We start from the raw sequence: 14,386 nt of genomic DNA on the forward strand, positions 1-14,386 counted from the left end.
CTCTCCTCTCCTCTCCTCTCCTCTCCTCTCCTCTCCTCTCCTCTCCTCTCCTCTCCTCTCCTCTCCTCTCCTCTCCTCTCCTCTCCTCTCCTCTCCTCTCCTCTCCTCTCCTCTCTTCTCTTCTCCTTGACTTTTCCTTTCCCTTTTCTTTCTTTGTTTTTTTTTCTTTTTTTCTTTTTCTTTCCTCCTCCTCTCCTCTTCCCCCTGCCTCTGCCCAACTTTCCCAACATTTTTTTTATTTTATTTTTTTGGCCAAGGTTGCTTGGCAGCAAGAGAATTGGTGTATTTTTGTACATTCTGCATTTTTGCCACTCCATTTAATGGGGCCATATTGGCTTTCTCTCTTGTTGGTACACTGCGGGTCAAGTGTAGGCGTGTGCATGCTTTACAAATTTATCCCCATCGTTGCTAATGTCTGTCCAAGATGTTAGTAGCTGGTGGTGGTGTTTGAGGGACACTTCATGCTGTAATTCTTGAGTGCAAATCACTTTTTGTTTCTTTTGTTCATTTATAATGAGAGACTGAAATGGAGCTTAAATAATTCTTTCAATGAATACATTAACCACTCTTCTATTGTGGCTGTTTAAGAACTGAAAATAATTAGCACAAAGCCACATTTCCTTCACAGAGCTTTAAAAAGAAGTCAGGGCATTACCATTAAGATAATCATGAATTCAGTTTCTGTAGAAAGAAGGGGAGGAAAGAAAAAAGATTAAATATATTTCAAGACAAGCAAAAAGATTTCTGCTGGGAACATTTCACCATTGAATAAAACATTCCCTTGGGAAATAATTTGCTATTTGGGTTTGTATTTTGAGGTACTTTGTGAGTACCTTCACAGACTTCAAATAAGAACCTCTTTAAAAATTCTAAACCTACAAAAACATTACAAACAGTAGCTAGTTTCCTAAGAGACTGTTAATTCAGAAACAATAAAATCTTCAGAGTTTGGAAAGGCTGGAACCAGAAAACAATATTGTTGATGTTCAGGTCTCAAGACAAATTTAATTTCAAAAGGACTAAAGATTTTTTTTGTTTGTTTGTTTCTGTCATATGTTTCCCAGGACATAGAATTGTATTTTCAAATGTTAGAAAAAGACATTGCAGTACTGAAAAAATGGTAGTTTAGAATTGACCTCACTTTTAAATTTTGATGAGCCTTTCTCCCATTTATAAAAAAAGTAGCAAGCAGAGGATTAAAGCAATAAGATATAATAGGTGAAAGACAAGAAGTAGCAACCAACTATCCAAGCCAAGGAAAGCTGGGAATCTAACCCATAAAGGTTGCCTTCGGAAGAAAAAAAAAAAAAAAAAAAAAAAAAAAAAAAAGTAGGCTTAAATAACCCGATTTGTTAAGTTTGTTGGATGTTATTTTTTTTTTCCTAATTTTTTAATGCTGGTAATAATTTTCTGTGTTATTTGGGCTTTGAGAATCCAAAATAAAAGCTGTGGCTGAGCAGCTGGTTCCTTGAGGTCTTGCCTATGTTGTTTGGGATGTATCTTTTCACCCTCACGCTTGTGTAAAATCTTTCATTCTCTTATTCTATTTTTTCCTCTTCTGTGTTTTCTTATTCCATGTCTGACTTTTCAAAGATTCATCCTGGACAAACACCATTGGGTCTAATGTAGCAATTCATTCTTTAGACTGATCCAAGAGTGATAGCAACTGAACTAAAAAGGATAAAAAGATTATTGATTAGAATTTTGCTGGTCTCCTTTTCAATTTCAGAAGGTCTTTGTAAGGATAGTTGGGCATCTGATTACGCACATATCTTCCTGATGCTGTTAAATTTTGGTGCTATGTTGTTATCTTCATGTATGCATTAGTAAAACCTCATCTGCAAAGTTTGCAGGTTGTTGACTAGCCACGTACTATTGCAGATGCTGACTTCAGTCATCTAAGTGACAGATTTCTGCCAGGCTATTTTTTTTGCGTGGTTTGCTCAGTGCTTAGGAAGTTGCTTTATATTTGAGGACTGGTTTCTAAGCTATTCTGCCCATAAACTGAAGGAACAGAGATGGGATGTGTTACAATAATAACGGTTTTCCCAAGAGAATGAAATGGCAATATATATGTAACCTTAAGGAAGAGAAGGCCTTAAGGAAGCTTGAAAAATGGAAAACAGTCTTTCTGGATATTAGTCCAATTTACTGGCATTTATGTTAAATGGATTGATTTCAGTTCTCTCAATAAGAATGACCATCCTCTGCTAGGTCTAAGTTTCATCAGCAGATGCATAGGTTACAATTACACAGTGCACCCAGGAGGAACTGCTGTTCAAAGGGGAAACCCATTTGTTATAAATTAAGAAGAGAAAAAATATTTTAGATGGCTGCATGCTTCTCAGTTGTCTCCTTTTTTTCAAGACCTTATCATTATGTTTTGCTGAGCAAAAAAATATATATATTCATGTTTTCATTACTGCTTCCTTTGTTTTTTCATCTTCTTTCAACCTCAGTTTCCCATTGTCTTTATTCTACTCTTTTTCTATGTATTCTTCCTGTGTAGTGCCTCTGGCATCCACTTCCTTGGCATGTAACTATAAGCTATGAAAGCATTAATATTGGTATGATAAAAATTGTAAAGTTTAGAGATATTTTATTGATATTTTTGATACCACAAACACATTCTTTACACAGTATTGATTGTAGATATTGATAATTTAGGAAGACAATGTGGTCCTGAAGTAGGTTGGGTTTATTTTTGAAAACTATTTAGAAATTGTGAAAAATAGAAGCTGGCTGATTTTAGAGGGAAAAGATTTTGAATATTCTGAGTTTGTTTAAAAATAAGCAAAGCAGAAAGGTGCATCATTGGTGAGGAAGCATTTTTTTTTTACAGTTCATCATCTGATTTCTGAAATTAGGAACACAAAATCATGAGAAACTTTAGCTAATCATAAATTCACCATCAAATTTACTTATCTTCACCACTTAAAATCACAAATAGGGACTGCTACTTTTAAGGATAATGAAAGTACAGATTTCCTCTTATGAAAAAAAAAAACAACTGTTATTGATGAACATTTTTTTGCCACTCCTGTGGTTATGTGGTTGTTTGTTATGAAAAGTCAACTGTTTCGGGGACACTTTTTGTTTATAAAATAATGATTTGTCCATAATTTTAATTAAGAAAAAATATGTGTCAGTATCAGGGCTTTATTTTCCTTTGGACACGTACATGTATCTTTTTCTGAAATTGCAGAGGATTATTAATCAACATAACTCAATAATATGATAGTATTATTAGCGGGTGTATCTCTCAATGTTGTCAGCAAGATATGAATTTTAATGCCCCAGAATCACAAAATTCTCTTTTACAGAAATTTATTTATTTACTTATTTATTATTGCTTCCCATTACCCTCTTCAAAATGAGATTGCTACCCCCACTTCAATTTTATTAGTTTATCTCCTTATAGTCACCCCAGTAGCTGCACTAACTTTACAGCAGCTCTGATCTCACTTCCCAGATGGCATGGAGGACTGCCTCCTCTTAAATGGCAATACAAACTGACTTGCAAATCTATACTTCATTCTCCCTCCCTCTGGACACATCATATTTGCAGTACTCCCAGACCCTTCTTTCTCTCTGAACTTCTCAGCTAGGATAACTAGAACCAGGATACATATGGCATCTGGCTTTGCAGAAGGATGAACACAAGGAATAGTAATAATAAAAGCAGCAGAGCATGGTCTTTTTTCTCAGCAAAATAAATTCAGTAATGCAGCCCTAGTGCTTATCTTAAAAAACATGAGGAAATGGCATATTAGTCATTCCAGATTATAGGATCTTGTTCTTCAAATGAAGAAACAGAGAAAAAGGTATCCAGAAATTCCACTGTTGCCTTGTAATTATATCTCAATATTGTATTACCAGAAGATAAATCAGTATTTCATATATATAAAATATGACCATTACATTTGGGTAATTCATACCAGAGTTGCACTCTCTACTGTCAAATGCTAAAATACAAAACATTCTTACTTGCCCATTTTGATAAAACTGATTATTCTTTCAAGCTGATTCACCTTCCAGTTGTGTTGTGAGATGTTGAAAAAACTCCTCTTGATAATTCCTATTTTGGTCATTAATAGACTTTATGGATATTTCACCTGCAGTAGAATTTTTTTATGTTCAGTTTCATGAAAAGCAAGATCTTCCATTAATATGGAAAAAGCCCTAGGTGCTTTAATTTCAGTTTCCAGCATTTATATTATCTAAAAATAAAATAAAAAAGCCATTCTTATGTCTTTGGCTTGGATAACCTAAGAAATAAAGGAGATGGGGAACATGAAGAATGATGTGCATTTATTTGCATTCATTTTCAGAAAATACTGTAACAATGCCTTAATAGTACCTATGACATTTTGATAGGTATTGTTTAGATACTTATTGAAGAAACAAACTCCTTCTCCAATAGCTTATATATCTTGCTAAACTCAGAAACAGAAGGTGTGAAGTAAATTTAAATGATTTTTAATGCACATGCGTATTTAAGTTTGCTATCCAATGTATTTACATATAAGGTGGTTTTTTGTTTGTTTGTTTGTTTGTTTGTTTGTTTTTCTGGCTATCAGAAATTTTTAGCTCTATTTTATTAGGACAATATGATCAATCTGATGAACAAATATAAATTGCTCCAAAAATAAAAAGTACATTCTAAATATTATTCTCTCAAAATATTTAAATTCACTTCAGAAAAGAAATTTTATGTTTTAATCACTTTATAGGCCTTAGTTAAAAGTAAGAAATAGCAACATACATGTATTTTACAAACAGAATCTCTTTTAAATGGCCGTTATTAACTTACTGTCTTTCTTTCAATGCATGCATCAGTTTTCATTAATGTCAATGGCAACTGGTTAGAATGAGTTTAATAATGGAAGGCAAATGACCATTAATGGACATTTCAGTATTCCAGCCTTATTTATTTGGACACTGTATCTATGGTAGAATTGAAATATCTCTTCCTAATAACATTTTTTTAATAGGTTTGTGGAGACCAAAACCAAGGAGCGGTTTTTCTGCGTGAATTTACATTGATTCGGAGAGAAAGCCTTCATGATGACTTCCTGTCTGATTTGCTGAATAACCACAAAACAGAAGATCCGGTAGGACTCTATTATTCTAAAAATTTTAACAGAAATACCTGCAAGAATACAAATTTTTGCAGATATATTGGGTGCTCTATCAACTTACAGAAAATTACAAATTTTATTTACTGATTAGAAATGTTGCCCTAAAAATATTGGAAATTCCATATAAATAAAGATATGTTCATAGGGTGGTTGCTAGATGCATTTGAGTTTTCATTCTTATAAGGAGAGATTATTTTCCAAAAGAAGCACAGATTGGTCTATAGCTTTCTTAGGAAAATGTTTCTTACTCAGAATTTTGGCAGTCTAATTTGCTACTGTTATTTGATTTGCACATCCAAAGGGATTTTATTTGTTATTAAATTTTAAATGAGTATAGTTCAATTCTTAGATTATTTAAGAAACAGGCCTTTAAGAAATATGTCTTTAAAAAGACATATTTTATACAAATGCAATTTTCACTCTCTTCTGTGCATGTCTGACAAGATGTTTGTTTTGAAGTCTGAAGAATTTCAGAATGTCTGTTAAGCAGCTAATTCTCTGATGTTGCATAAGAGAAGAATATGGAAGTAAAGAAGTCGAGAGTCATAAACGTAATCCTGCTTTAATACGAAATAAAGCAAGCCAGCTAACTTTAAACTGAAGTAAATTTATAGTTCTTTTCACTTTCAAGGGTTGAAATCTTATGGTGTCCAACACACCGTAGTATAACAGAAATAGTGGTGCATTAGCTTCTGATATTTCCATGTACTGCTGATGTATTTTAAGGATTAATATTCAAAATAAAGACTCTATAGAACAGGAAAATAAAAGTGACTCTAGAATAATTAAATGTGGGCACAGCCATGCTCACTTCCTTTTAAATCAACTTTTTTCTCATAGCCTTAGAGGGCAGTGCCTGAAGTTACCTTTCTTTCAAGAGTGAATGTTAGCCAATTATCATTGGTGGAAGCATGTATAGGATGCTTCAGAAGGATGGGGTGGAAGTCTTTTGATAAGTCTTGTTGCTCGGGTCAAAGAATCCAGTTAACAAAAGAAGTGAAGGCATTAAGCAATCCACTGTGTTTGTGTTAATCCATCTTGTCTCTGACAAGCTATCCTTAGTGCTTAGTGCTTTACTCTAAAAGAGTTTTCAGATCAGGCAAAACCAACACTTTTTTCTTTCACTGTGGGTAATTTTATGGCAGTTAAGAATTGCATCAAGCAAGTGCTTGACTGCCAAGACTAAAATAAAGATTCACTGAACAGAGAGTGCTGGTCTTTCGCTACATCCATCCACTCTTCAAGGGGTATGGCTGAAATTGTTATTCATAGAAACCATTCATTCCCTGTGGTCAGGAGGACCAAGCAGTATTTTATTGCAGTTGTGTCAGTACCAGTGAACTGATTTGTTGTTTTCTGGATTGTGCTGGCTTTGTGCAAGTCTTCTGCCTATTTATAAGTGTATCTTCATTACATTCACCTAAGCAAAAAGTAATCTGAAAATGATTCATAGATTTTACTTCCGCATAGTGGTCTTTTACTTTTTAATTTCACAAAGATGCTGTATCATACCCATGACCTTCTTTCTGTGAGGACATGTATGTATGAAAACATAACCATGTTAAAAGAATATCGTGTAGAAAATGTAACATTGCAGTCTTCATTTAAGTATGACCTGGGGGACTTGTACTGCAACCTAATTTCTTTGATATAGCTTTAACTACGGAAGCACATACTGTTTCCACTGCATGACTGATTCAGTCAGGAATAGGTAATATGGAATACCTTGAAGTAACTCTTCTGTATATTGTCTCACACATTTTGATTGTATGTGTGGTCTCACGACTTGTTTATTGTGTGCTATGCATTTCAAAGATAGGCATTGATTTCAAGAAAAGCATTTCTCTAGTATTTAATTTAAATACCCATTTCTGAAATACTAGTGAATTTACCTTCATAAATTTCTGTAACCTATACAGGACATCATTCTGATTTTACAGATATAGACTCAAAGGCTCACAGACATTAACATCAAAAGCACGTACATGAGGTGTCTGTCTGAGTCACAAGGTCCTATTTTATTCAATTCACTTCACATTAAATAGAAACCAAGTGGAAAAATTTTGACTTCATATGCAATTATGAGTGCTCAGCACCTCTGTCTATTGAGTGGAAGATAGCAGGTAAGGCATCTTCAAGAATGAAGACTGCATACCAGAAAAAATGCTACAAAGTGTCTGCAACACAAAATCCGTTGTTGCAGATGCAGTAATATAGAATGTAGTTTTCCAGGACAGACAGCACAGGCCATATCTATAGGACCAATATGTCAATTCACAGGATTAATCCTTTTTTTATTTCCCCGTGTAATTTTGCACTGTGATCACCACATATCTAATAAGAAAATCTGCCGCAGAAATGTTTTTCTAACAAATGAGCTACAGAGAAAAATGTATCAAAACTGTATCCAAAAAAAAAAAAAAAAAAAAAGTCATTTTTTTATTACACTTCCCCCTGGATCTCCCACTTCAGTTATTTGTAGGAGTCCTGTGACAAACATAGGTTAGGCTTCTGTTTGCAAATTTTCAAAATCAGTGAGCACACAGATTCCCAGTTTAAGTTGTGCAGTGAGAATCTTAATTAACAGTTACAAAAGTCTTTACTCCTTGTATTTTTCTCTGATGATGGCATGAGTTGATCTGATGCTTTCTGGGAAAATTCTCTGGGAATGGCCCACATTTAGAAGTTACCATCTGAACAGTGTGTCTTCACTCTTCAAAAATGATGTCAAAGATTCTTTTTCTTTCCACTTGTTTCCACATCCTTGCTCTACCTTTATTAACTTTAGGGATAAAAATTTACCAGAAGCAGAGGAAGATTTATATTTTTATCATTTTCTTTCCTTTGCATATCCAGTAACTGTGAATTACACCAACAAAATTATTTAAAGGCAGCCACTGAGATGTGAAACTTGTGATTCCTAAATTCTGTTGGATTTGTTTCTTATATTTTTTCTGCAAAAAATAATAAAAATAATTTAAGAACTATGGAAAAATAAATTAAAAATTAGCAGACCAAAAGGATTCAGAATATTTAGTGGAAACAAAACTTAAGGTTAAGGGGATACCTATTTTAAATAACACCCTAACGATTATTTTCCTACAATTTTAGGAGAATACAACATAAAAAGTTCCTGTCTATCCTGTGATATGTTCCTGAATGTCAGTGATAATACTATTTGGTATTTAAGAAGCCTTCTACCATTTTAGAAGTTATTGTTATGATGGCGATGCTGGTTTCACACAAATGGGCAGCTAAATCCTAACACTCCACTCTCTCACTCCCTCTCCTCAAAAGAACAGGGGGAGAAAATATGTCAAAAATAAAAATATCTCATGGGTTGAGACAAGGGCAGGGAGATCCTTCACCAATTGCTGTCATCAGCAAAGCAGTCTCAGTGTACAGGAGATTGCTATAATTTATTGCCTATTGCTATTGAATTACAGCAATGAGAGCTAAAGAAAAATAAAAACGCCTTCTACCCAACCACCCTCTTCTACTTCCTCCCCAAGTGGTGCAGTGGAATGGGGAATGGCAGTTATGGTCAATCTGTAACGCTTCATCTGTACCACAGCTTTGTCCTCCCTCTCTTTTCCTGCTCCAGCATGGGTTCCACCTGTGTGGAGATCTGCTCCACATGGGACCTGTGGGCTGCAGGGGGACAGCCTGCTCCACCAGGGGCCTCTCCACTGGCTGCAGGGGAACTGCTGCTGCGTGCCTGTGGCACCTCCTGCCCTCCTGCTGCACTGACCTTGGTGTCTACAGGGCTGCTTCTCACTCTTCTCTCTCCCAACTGCTGTTTTGCAGCAGTGCTTTTCCATTCCTTCAATCTGCTCTCCCAGAGGCCCAACCAGTGTCACTCCCTGGCTCAGCTCTGGCCAGCAGCGGGTCCCTTTTGGAGCCGTCAGGAGCTGGCTGTTGTCTGACATGGGGCAGCTGCAGGGCTCTGCTCATAGAGGCCACCCCTGCATCTCCCCTGGCTGCCAAAACCTTGCCATGTAAGCCTGAATCACTAGGAAATTATTTTAAAATTTCATATTATTAATTGAGAATGATAGCAAACCCTGCATTCAGTAATGACAACCAAAGACAAGTGTCTAACCTTGAGGTTGGTTTTTGTTATTTGTTTGGTTTTGGTTTTGTTTTCTGTGTAATATTTGATATGAAGTGTATTGCTCATACATTTTAGAAGGAGGGCATAAGTTTCTGCATTTAAATAGAAAAAAATTATTTATTCTTTATTTTCTGAGCCATGGTTTTTATTGTTGTTTTTCCTTTGCAGTCTGAAATAATTGATGTGTAGAGGTACAGTATGCTTGTTAAGTAAGGAATTTCCAAAGTGCTCCGTTCAAGATCACATTTTTCTAAGCAGTTATAAAACCATGCTGCAGAATCCTGTTATGAGCTCCTTAGGGCTGGAGAAATCTTCACCAGTCTGCAGGAATTACAGAGCCTGTCCTGTACTGACATGATGAATAAAGAAATATTATTTGGTGAAAAGAAGGGCTCCTCTCTCACTATCTCTATTTTGTATTTACTCTGTAGAGGACAGATCTCCCATGTGAAATCAAGAGAGCCTTATATTTGCTGCTCCCAACCCAATTATTAACAAATCATGAGTCTCTCCAAACAAAGCAATGAAATCAAGCTCAATATTTTGGGGTGTATGGAAGAGCTACATGAACTCAGACTGCTACTTGCAGTCTGATATTAGGAACTCTTTAAGCATTTTCTGACCAGGAAATATAATACCTTCAGAGAAAGATCCCAACTCAAACTGGTACATTCTCTGTGGCTGTAAGGAAAGCAGTGGGAAACAATTAGGTCACAGACTTCTCACAGGTCACCTGTAGCAGATGCTTGGTGTGATAGAACATGGTTGTGAACCTTGCTTTCATGCCATAACCAATCGGTTTTGTTAGATCAACAGGACCTAGGCTACTGTTTAACTATCACTGTTGTAGGAGAATATAATCTCTTTAGAAATGAAAGAAGGTTGTTCAGGTTTTTCAGTGAAACGTAAACCTGACTGCAGATAATGTGATTTTGGATCTAATCCGGTTCATTTGATTCAGCACTTCAGAAAGTCACTTGGCCACTGGCTGGTAAATTGTGTTCTTATTTTACTGAGTAACATCATATTTCTCACCTCTTTTATCACAACTGATAATTGTCAAGTTCATATATCTCAGTAGTCTTAAAAATATATTTTGTTAAACTTCTGCCTCATGGTTCAACCCATGCTCATAGCTGCTCCTTATCCACTTACTATTTTGAACACTGATATTTTTCAGTGTAAATCTTTTCCTCTCACAGCTTTTTTGAAATGTTTTTCAGTCTGTACTTACTTTATAAAAATGTTAGTTATTTCTTCCAGATTAAAAAGTTTATCAAGGTTTGCATCTTAAAGTTTTATTTATTTGTTTAATAATGTATTAAATATACTTAGAGGTGTGTGGATAATCAAAAACAAAAATAGGATGAACCATTGGCATTTCCTACATGCCTCAGTTCTGAATCTCAGTATTTAGATTGCAAAGGGTCCTAATGCTCTTCTTTGTCCATTCTTCTGATTGCCTCTTAATGATATTTTTTAAAAGCTTTAAAGATAGAAGCATGACCATTAAATGGTTTGGACCTCTTACTGTTCCTATTTTTTTTTTCTTTTTCTGTTAGAAAGCCAATCAAGACACCACTGCTCGGAAAAAAAAAAAAAAAAAATCCATTCAAAAATGGCATTTTGAATTTGGCATCCCAAAGCTTGGAATCCAGGTTCCACAGCTGCCGAAAGTGTCCTGTGACTGCATCTAGTGCTGGAGTTGACATAGGAGGAAAAGGAGCTGTTTTTAGAAAGACTGAGTTATTAGTCTTGCCTACAGTAGGAAAATGAAAAATTGAAAAACAGCTAAGCCATTGTTTGTGTAATGATACAGAACACTGTTTGGTCTACCACAGTACATAAACAGAGCTTAAATTTATTAAGGACTGTTCCCAATACCTGTTCCTAACAACTGAAAAATTCCCTAGTTTCCATCAGATTAAGTAGCTATTTTGTTTGCTTCAGCGAAGTTCTGGAAATTCTTCTTCATGACACTGTTTCCACTCTAGGGAATTCAAATAAGTAGCAGCTTATTTTGCACTAATAACATATGGGGATATTCTTTATGTGTGCAACTCTTGCTTCTGTATGTGTCTTGCTTCTGTACATTTTAATAAAGGTCTTATGGTACTGTAAATTGGAAATATAGTGTAAATAGTTCATGAAGAAAATCAGTTAAGAACAGTTATTACACTTAAAATATGTACAGTTCAAACTTTTCAAAGTAGACATTCAACATCACTGTTTTGTAAGGTCTTTATTAAAATAAGTAGTGCCTCTTTTTCATATTATTAACAGATTTTGTTTAGTCATTTTAATGCAATTTATTAATTAAGGTACAATGGGTGTATGGCAAGCATCAAGTAAGTAAATGAAAGAATAATGTAAAAGATCTCTCGCAAGGAAGACAGGATGCTGTCCTGAGGTATTCCAAACTTCTTTCTCTAGCTAAGAATCTATAATCTTTTAGCAGCCAGTGATGATGAAACAAATAGCTTACTCAAATGTTTTGGAGGGAAATGTTCAATTTTTTGAAGGAGGAGGGGGGACTTAGCTTGCCTCCCTGACTAAAATAAATAAATAAATCTTTCTCCTGCTAAGTAAATATTTCCCGATTTTCTCTTTTATAATTTTTAAGCTATTGTACTAGTAATAAAATGTGGTTGCATAGCTTTATATGCTTGCAAGTTAGTGCTTTTCATGCTTTCATATATCTGTGTTAGGTTAATATAACTGAAGTTCTAATAGCTTTCTTACTTTCTTCGTATGTGCTTATATATTTATGCCACATATAGCTAGTTGCTGTTTATTTGCATAGATTTAGGCACATGCACCTTTATATATATGTATAGGCCTATCTAGATGCCACATTTTTAATACAAGTCTCAGAACTCTGAAGCAATGTAGACATTTTAGCAAATTCTTACTGGTAAGTTTTCTGAAACCGAGTGGAGGAACAAGTTAGAGCTAATTCATTCAGTGCTGATTTTCTAGCAATTATAATGAGACTTCTGAAAAATGGCCTGTGATGCTTTCTGACTAGAAGCTTTTCAGGAATGCTTCTCTTGCTTCCAAATTGTATAGAGCCTTCTTTGCTGCACAGAATACAGGTATAATTACTTTAGGCTCAACACTGTCTCTAACAGCCAGTAGAGACTGTAACTGTGGCACTTCTCTCTTGGTCACTCACTGCAAATGGCAAGGGGACAATTTGTTTCCATTCCCTGTTGTTGCCATTCCCTGTTTGTTTCCACTCCCTGTTTACATGGACTCAGGCTACCTCCTGAGGATGAGGGCTGGAGAATACAGTGGAGGGAACTTTGACTATCTAAGGGAGAGGTAGTATATTGGAGGGATTAGAGAACATGAGAGGTGCTTCAACTTTTTCCTTTTTGGGTCACACTAAGCTATGCCAGGGCATTATTCCTAGAAAAATGATACTTCTGTAAAATTACTGGCAGAGTTCTGAGTTAAAAATTAGTTTTCTGACTTAAAAGTAAGTCTGTATGCCTGCATACTTCCTTGCTGTCATGATTGTGAGTGTATCCTGGTGTGGCTTGTTGAGTTGCCTCTGTTCTAGAACACTGATAAACGGTTTTGAAAACTCTTGCTCCTGAATTATGGGCACTGTCAGTTTCAGTATCAACAAAAAGCACAGATAGGTGGGTATATATTTTGCAACAAGGATCAGAAGGCTTGGATCACATCTTCACTCCTCGTGCCAGAAAATCTGTTTCCCTCTCCCTAAGACCTTTCCTTCCTTCCTCCCTTCCTCCCTTCCTCCCTTCCTCCCTTCCTCCCTTCTTTCCCACAGACTTTTTTTTTTTTTTTTTCTCTCACAGATCAACTTTCCATAACCTTCTTAGTTATAAATCTTCAGCATGGCTGTATTTTAAATAGCTTGTTTCATGGGTAGGTAATGTGATCCTTCTCTTATGGTTGCCATAATGTTTACAACGGTGGTATTCTTTGCACAAACATACCTGTAGGCTAAACTTGTGTATATCCATCTAGAGAATAAGGAAGCAGCAAGAGGGTTTGTAAACCTGGCTAAAGCCAGTACATTTTCAGAATAAACTGACTTCTTGCAGAACAGTTTTGAGGCATTTGCTCTGCTTCTAATAGCTTGATTTTGAATGTTAATTACTTTAAAAGCTGTGAGTGGATGACCACAGTCTCTGAATAAATTCTTTATTGCTTATCAACTGCAGTGCCATATGTGAAAGCACAGTGTGCTTTTGATAATCCGTTGCCACATATGGAATGGTTAAATCATGATGAATATGCTTAATCTGTTGACACTTTAATTAACATTCCATAATTGTCTTATTAAATCCTTATTTGAAGATTACATTCAAATCAGCTTCAATTTTATTCTTGTATGCTCTCCACAACTTCTCTTCCCTCCTTGTAGCTTTCAGATCAGTAGTGCAGGCCTGTATCCAAATATGTTGGCTGTACTCCATTATGCCTTATAACAATATATTTGTCAGTCTGATCATACCAGATTTGTTGCAGACATTTGAGAAACAAAGCAGCAAGAGATTTGTGGTAAACTGTGGATTTGTCAAAAAAAAAATCTGCTGCAAGATATAGGATGCATAATATCTAGCCTTTAAATGGTAACCCAGAGTAATACTTTTTCTGCTACACAGTGTTGTTTCAGTGTGTTTTCAAATTAATTGTATTGAATTTTTGGAATATCATCTTGTACAGACATTTATGCCTATATTGTCTTATCCAAAGGCTATTAGTTTTTTATCATACTACAGAGAGATTACCATTTGAATGGGAAGTTTATTTTTGTTCTATGTAGGTTTTTGCTCTCTCATTGTTACTAAACACTTTCAGTAGCAATGATACTTCCCTCCTTCTCAGGTGGAACAGTATAGGCAGTAGAACAATTTTCTTATTTTAGTATGCATGTACTATGTTATGTATTTATTATTATATGTATTTATATTGAAGACAGGAATAAAATTTCATTAGAACCAGAAGATAGTGAGGTTATTAGAAAAACTTTTACATTTTTTCCCATGGGATAGGAATTATATTTCTTATTATGTTTCTCATTATGGTTTTCTGTTTCAAGAAAGGCACTCAATTGATATGACTTATTCCTGCATGCATTGCTGACCATTTCTGT

General features: G+C 35.3%; 1 protein-coding gene across 1 annotated transcript in view; it reads left to right on the plus strand.

Moving 5' to 3' along the window:
* ADAMTSL1 (ADAMTS like 1) overlaps positions 1-14,386 on the plus strand; it is a gene marked incomplete at both ends in the record, with an annotated part of 347,299 nt that overhangs the window by 857 nt on the left and 332,056 nt on the right. The window contains one exon of the mRNA XM_084305155.1: positions 4,995-5,114. Coding sequence (XP_084161281.1) covers positions 4,995-5,114 — 120 coding nt within the window. The remainder of the gene's footprint in view (positions 1-4,994; positions 5,115-14,386) is intronic.

The sequence above is a fragment of the Netta rufina genome, assembly GCF_964035555.1.
Source record: "Netta rufina genome assembly, chromosome: Z".
Classification (NCBI taxonomy): domain Eukaryota; kingdom Metazoa; phylum Chordata; class Aves; order Anseriformes; family Anatidae; genus Netta; species Netta rufina.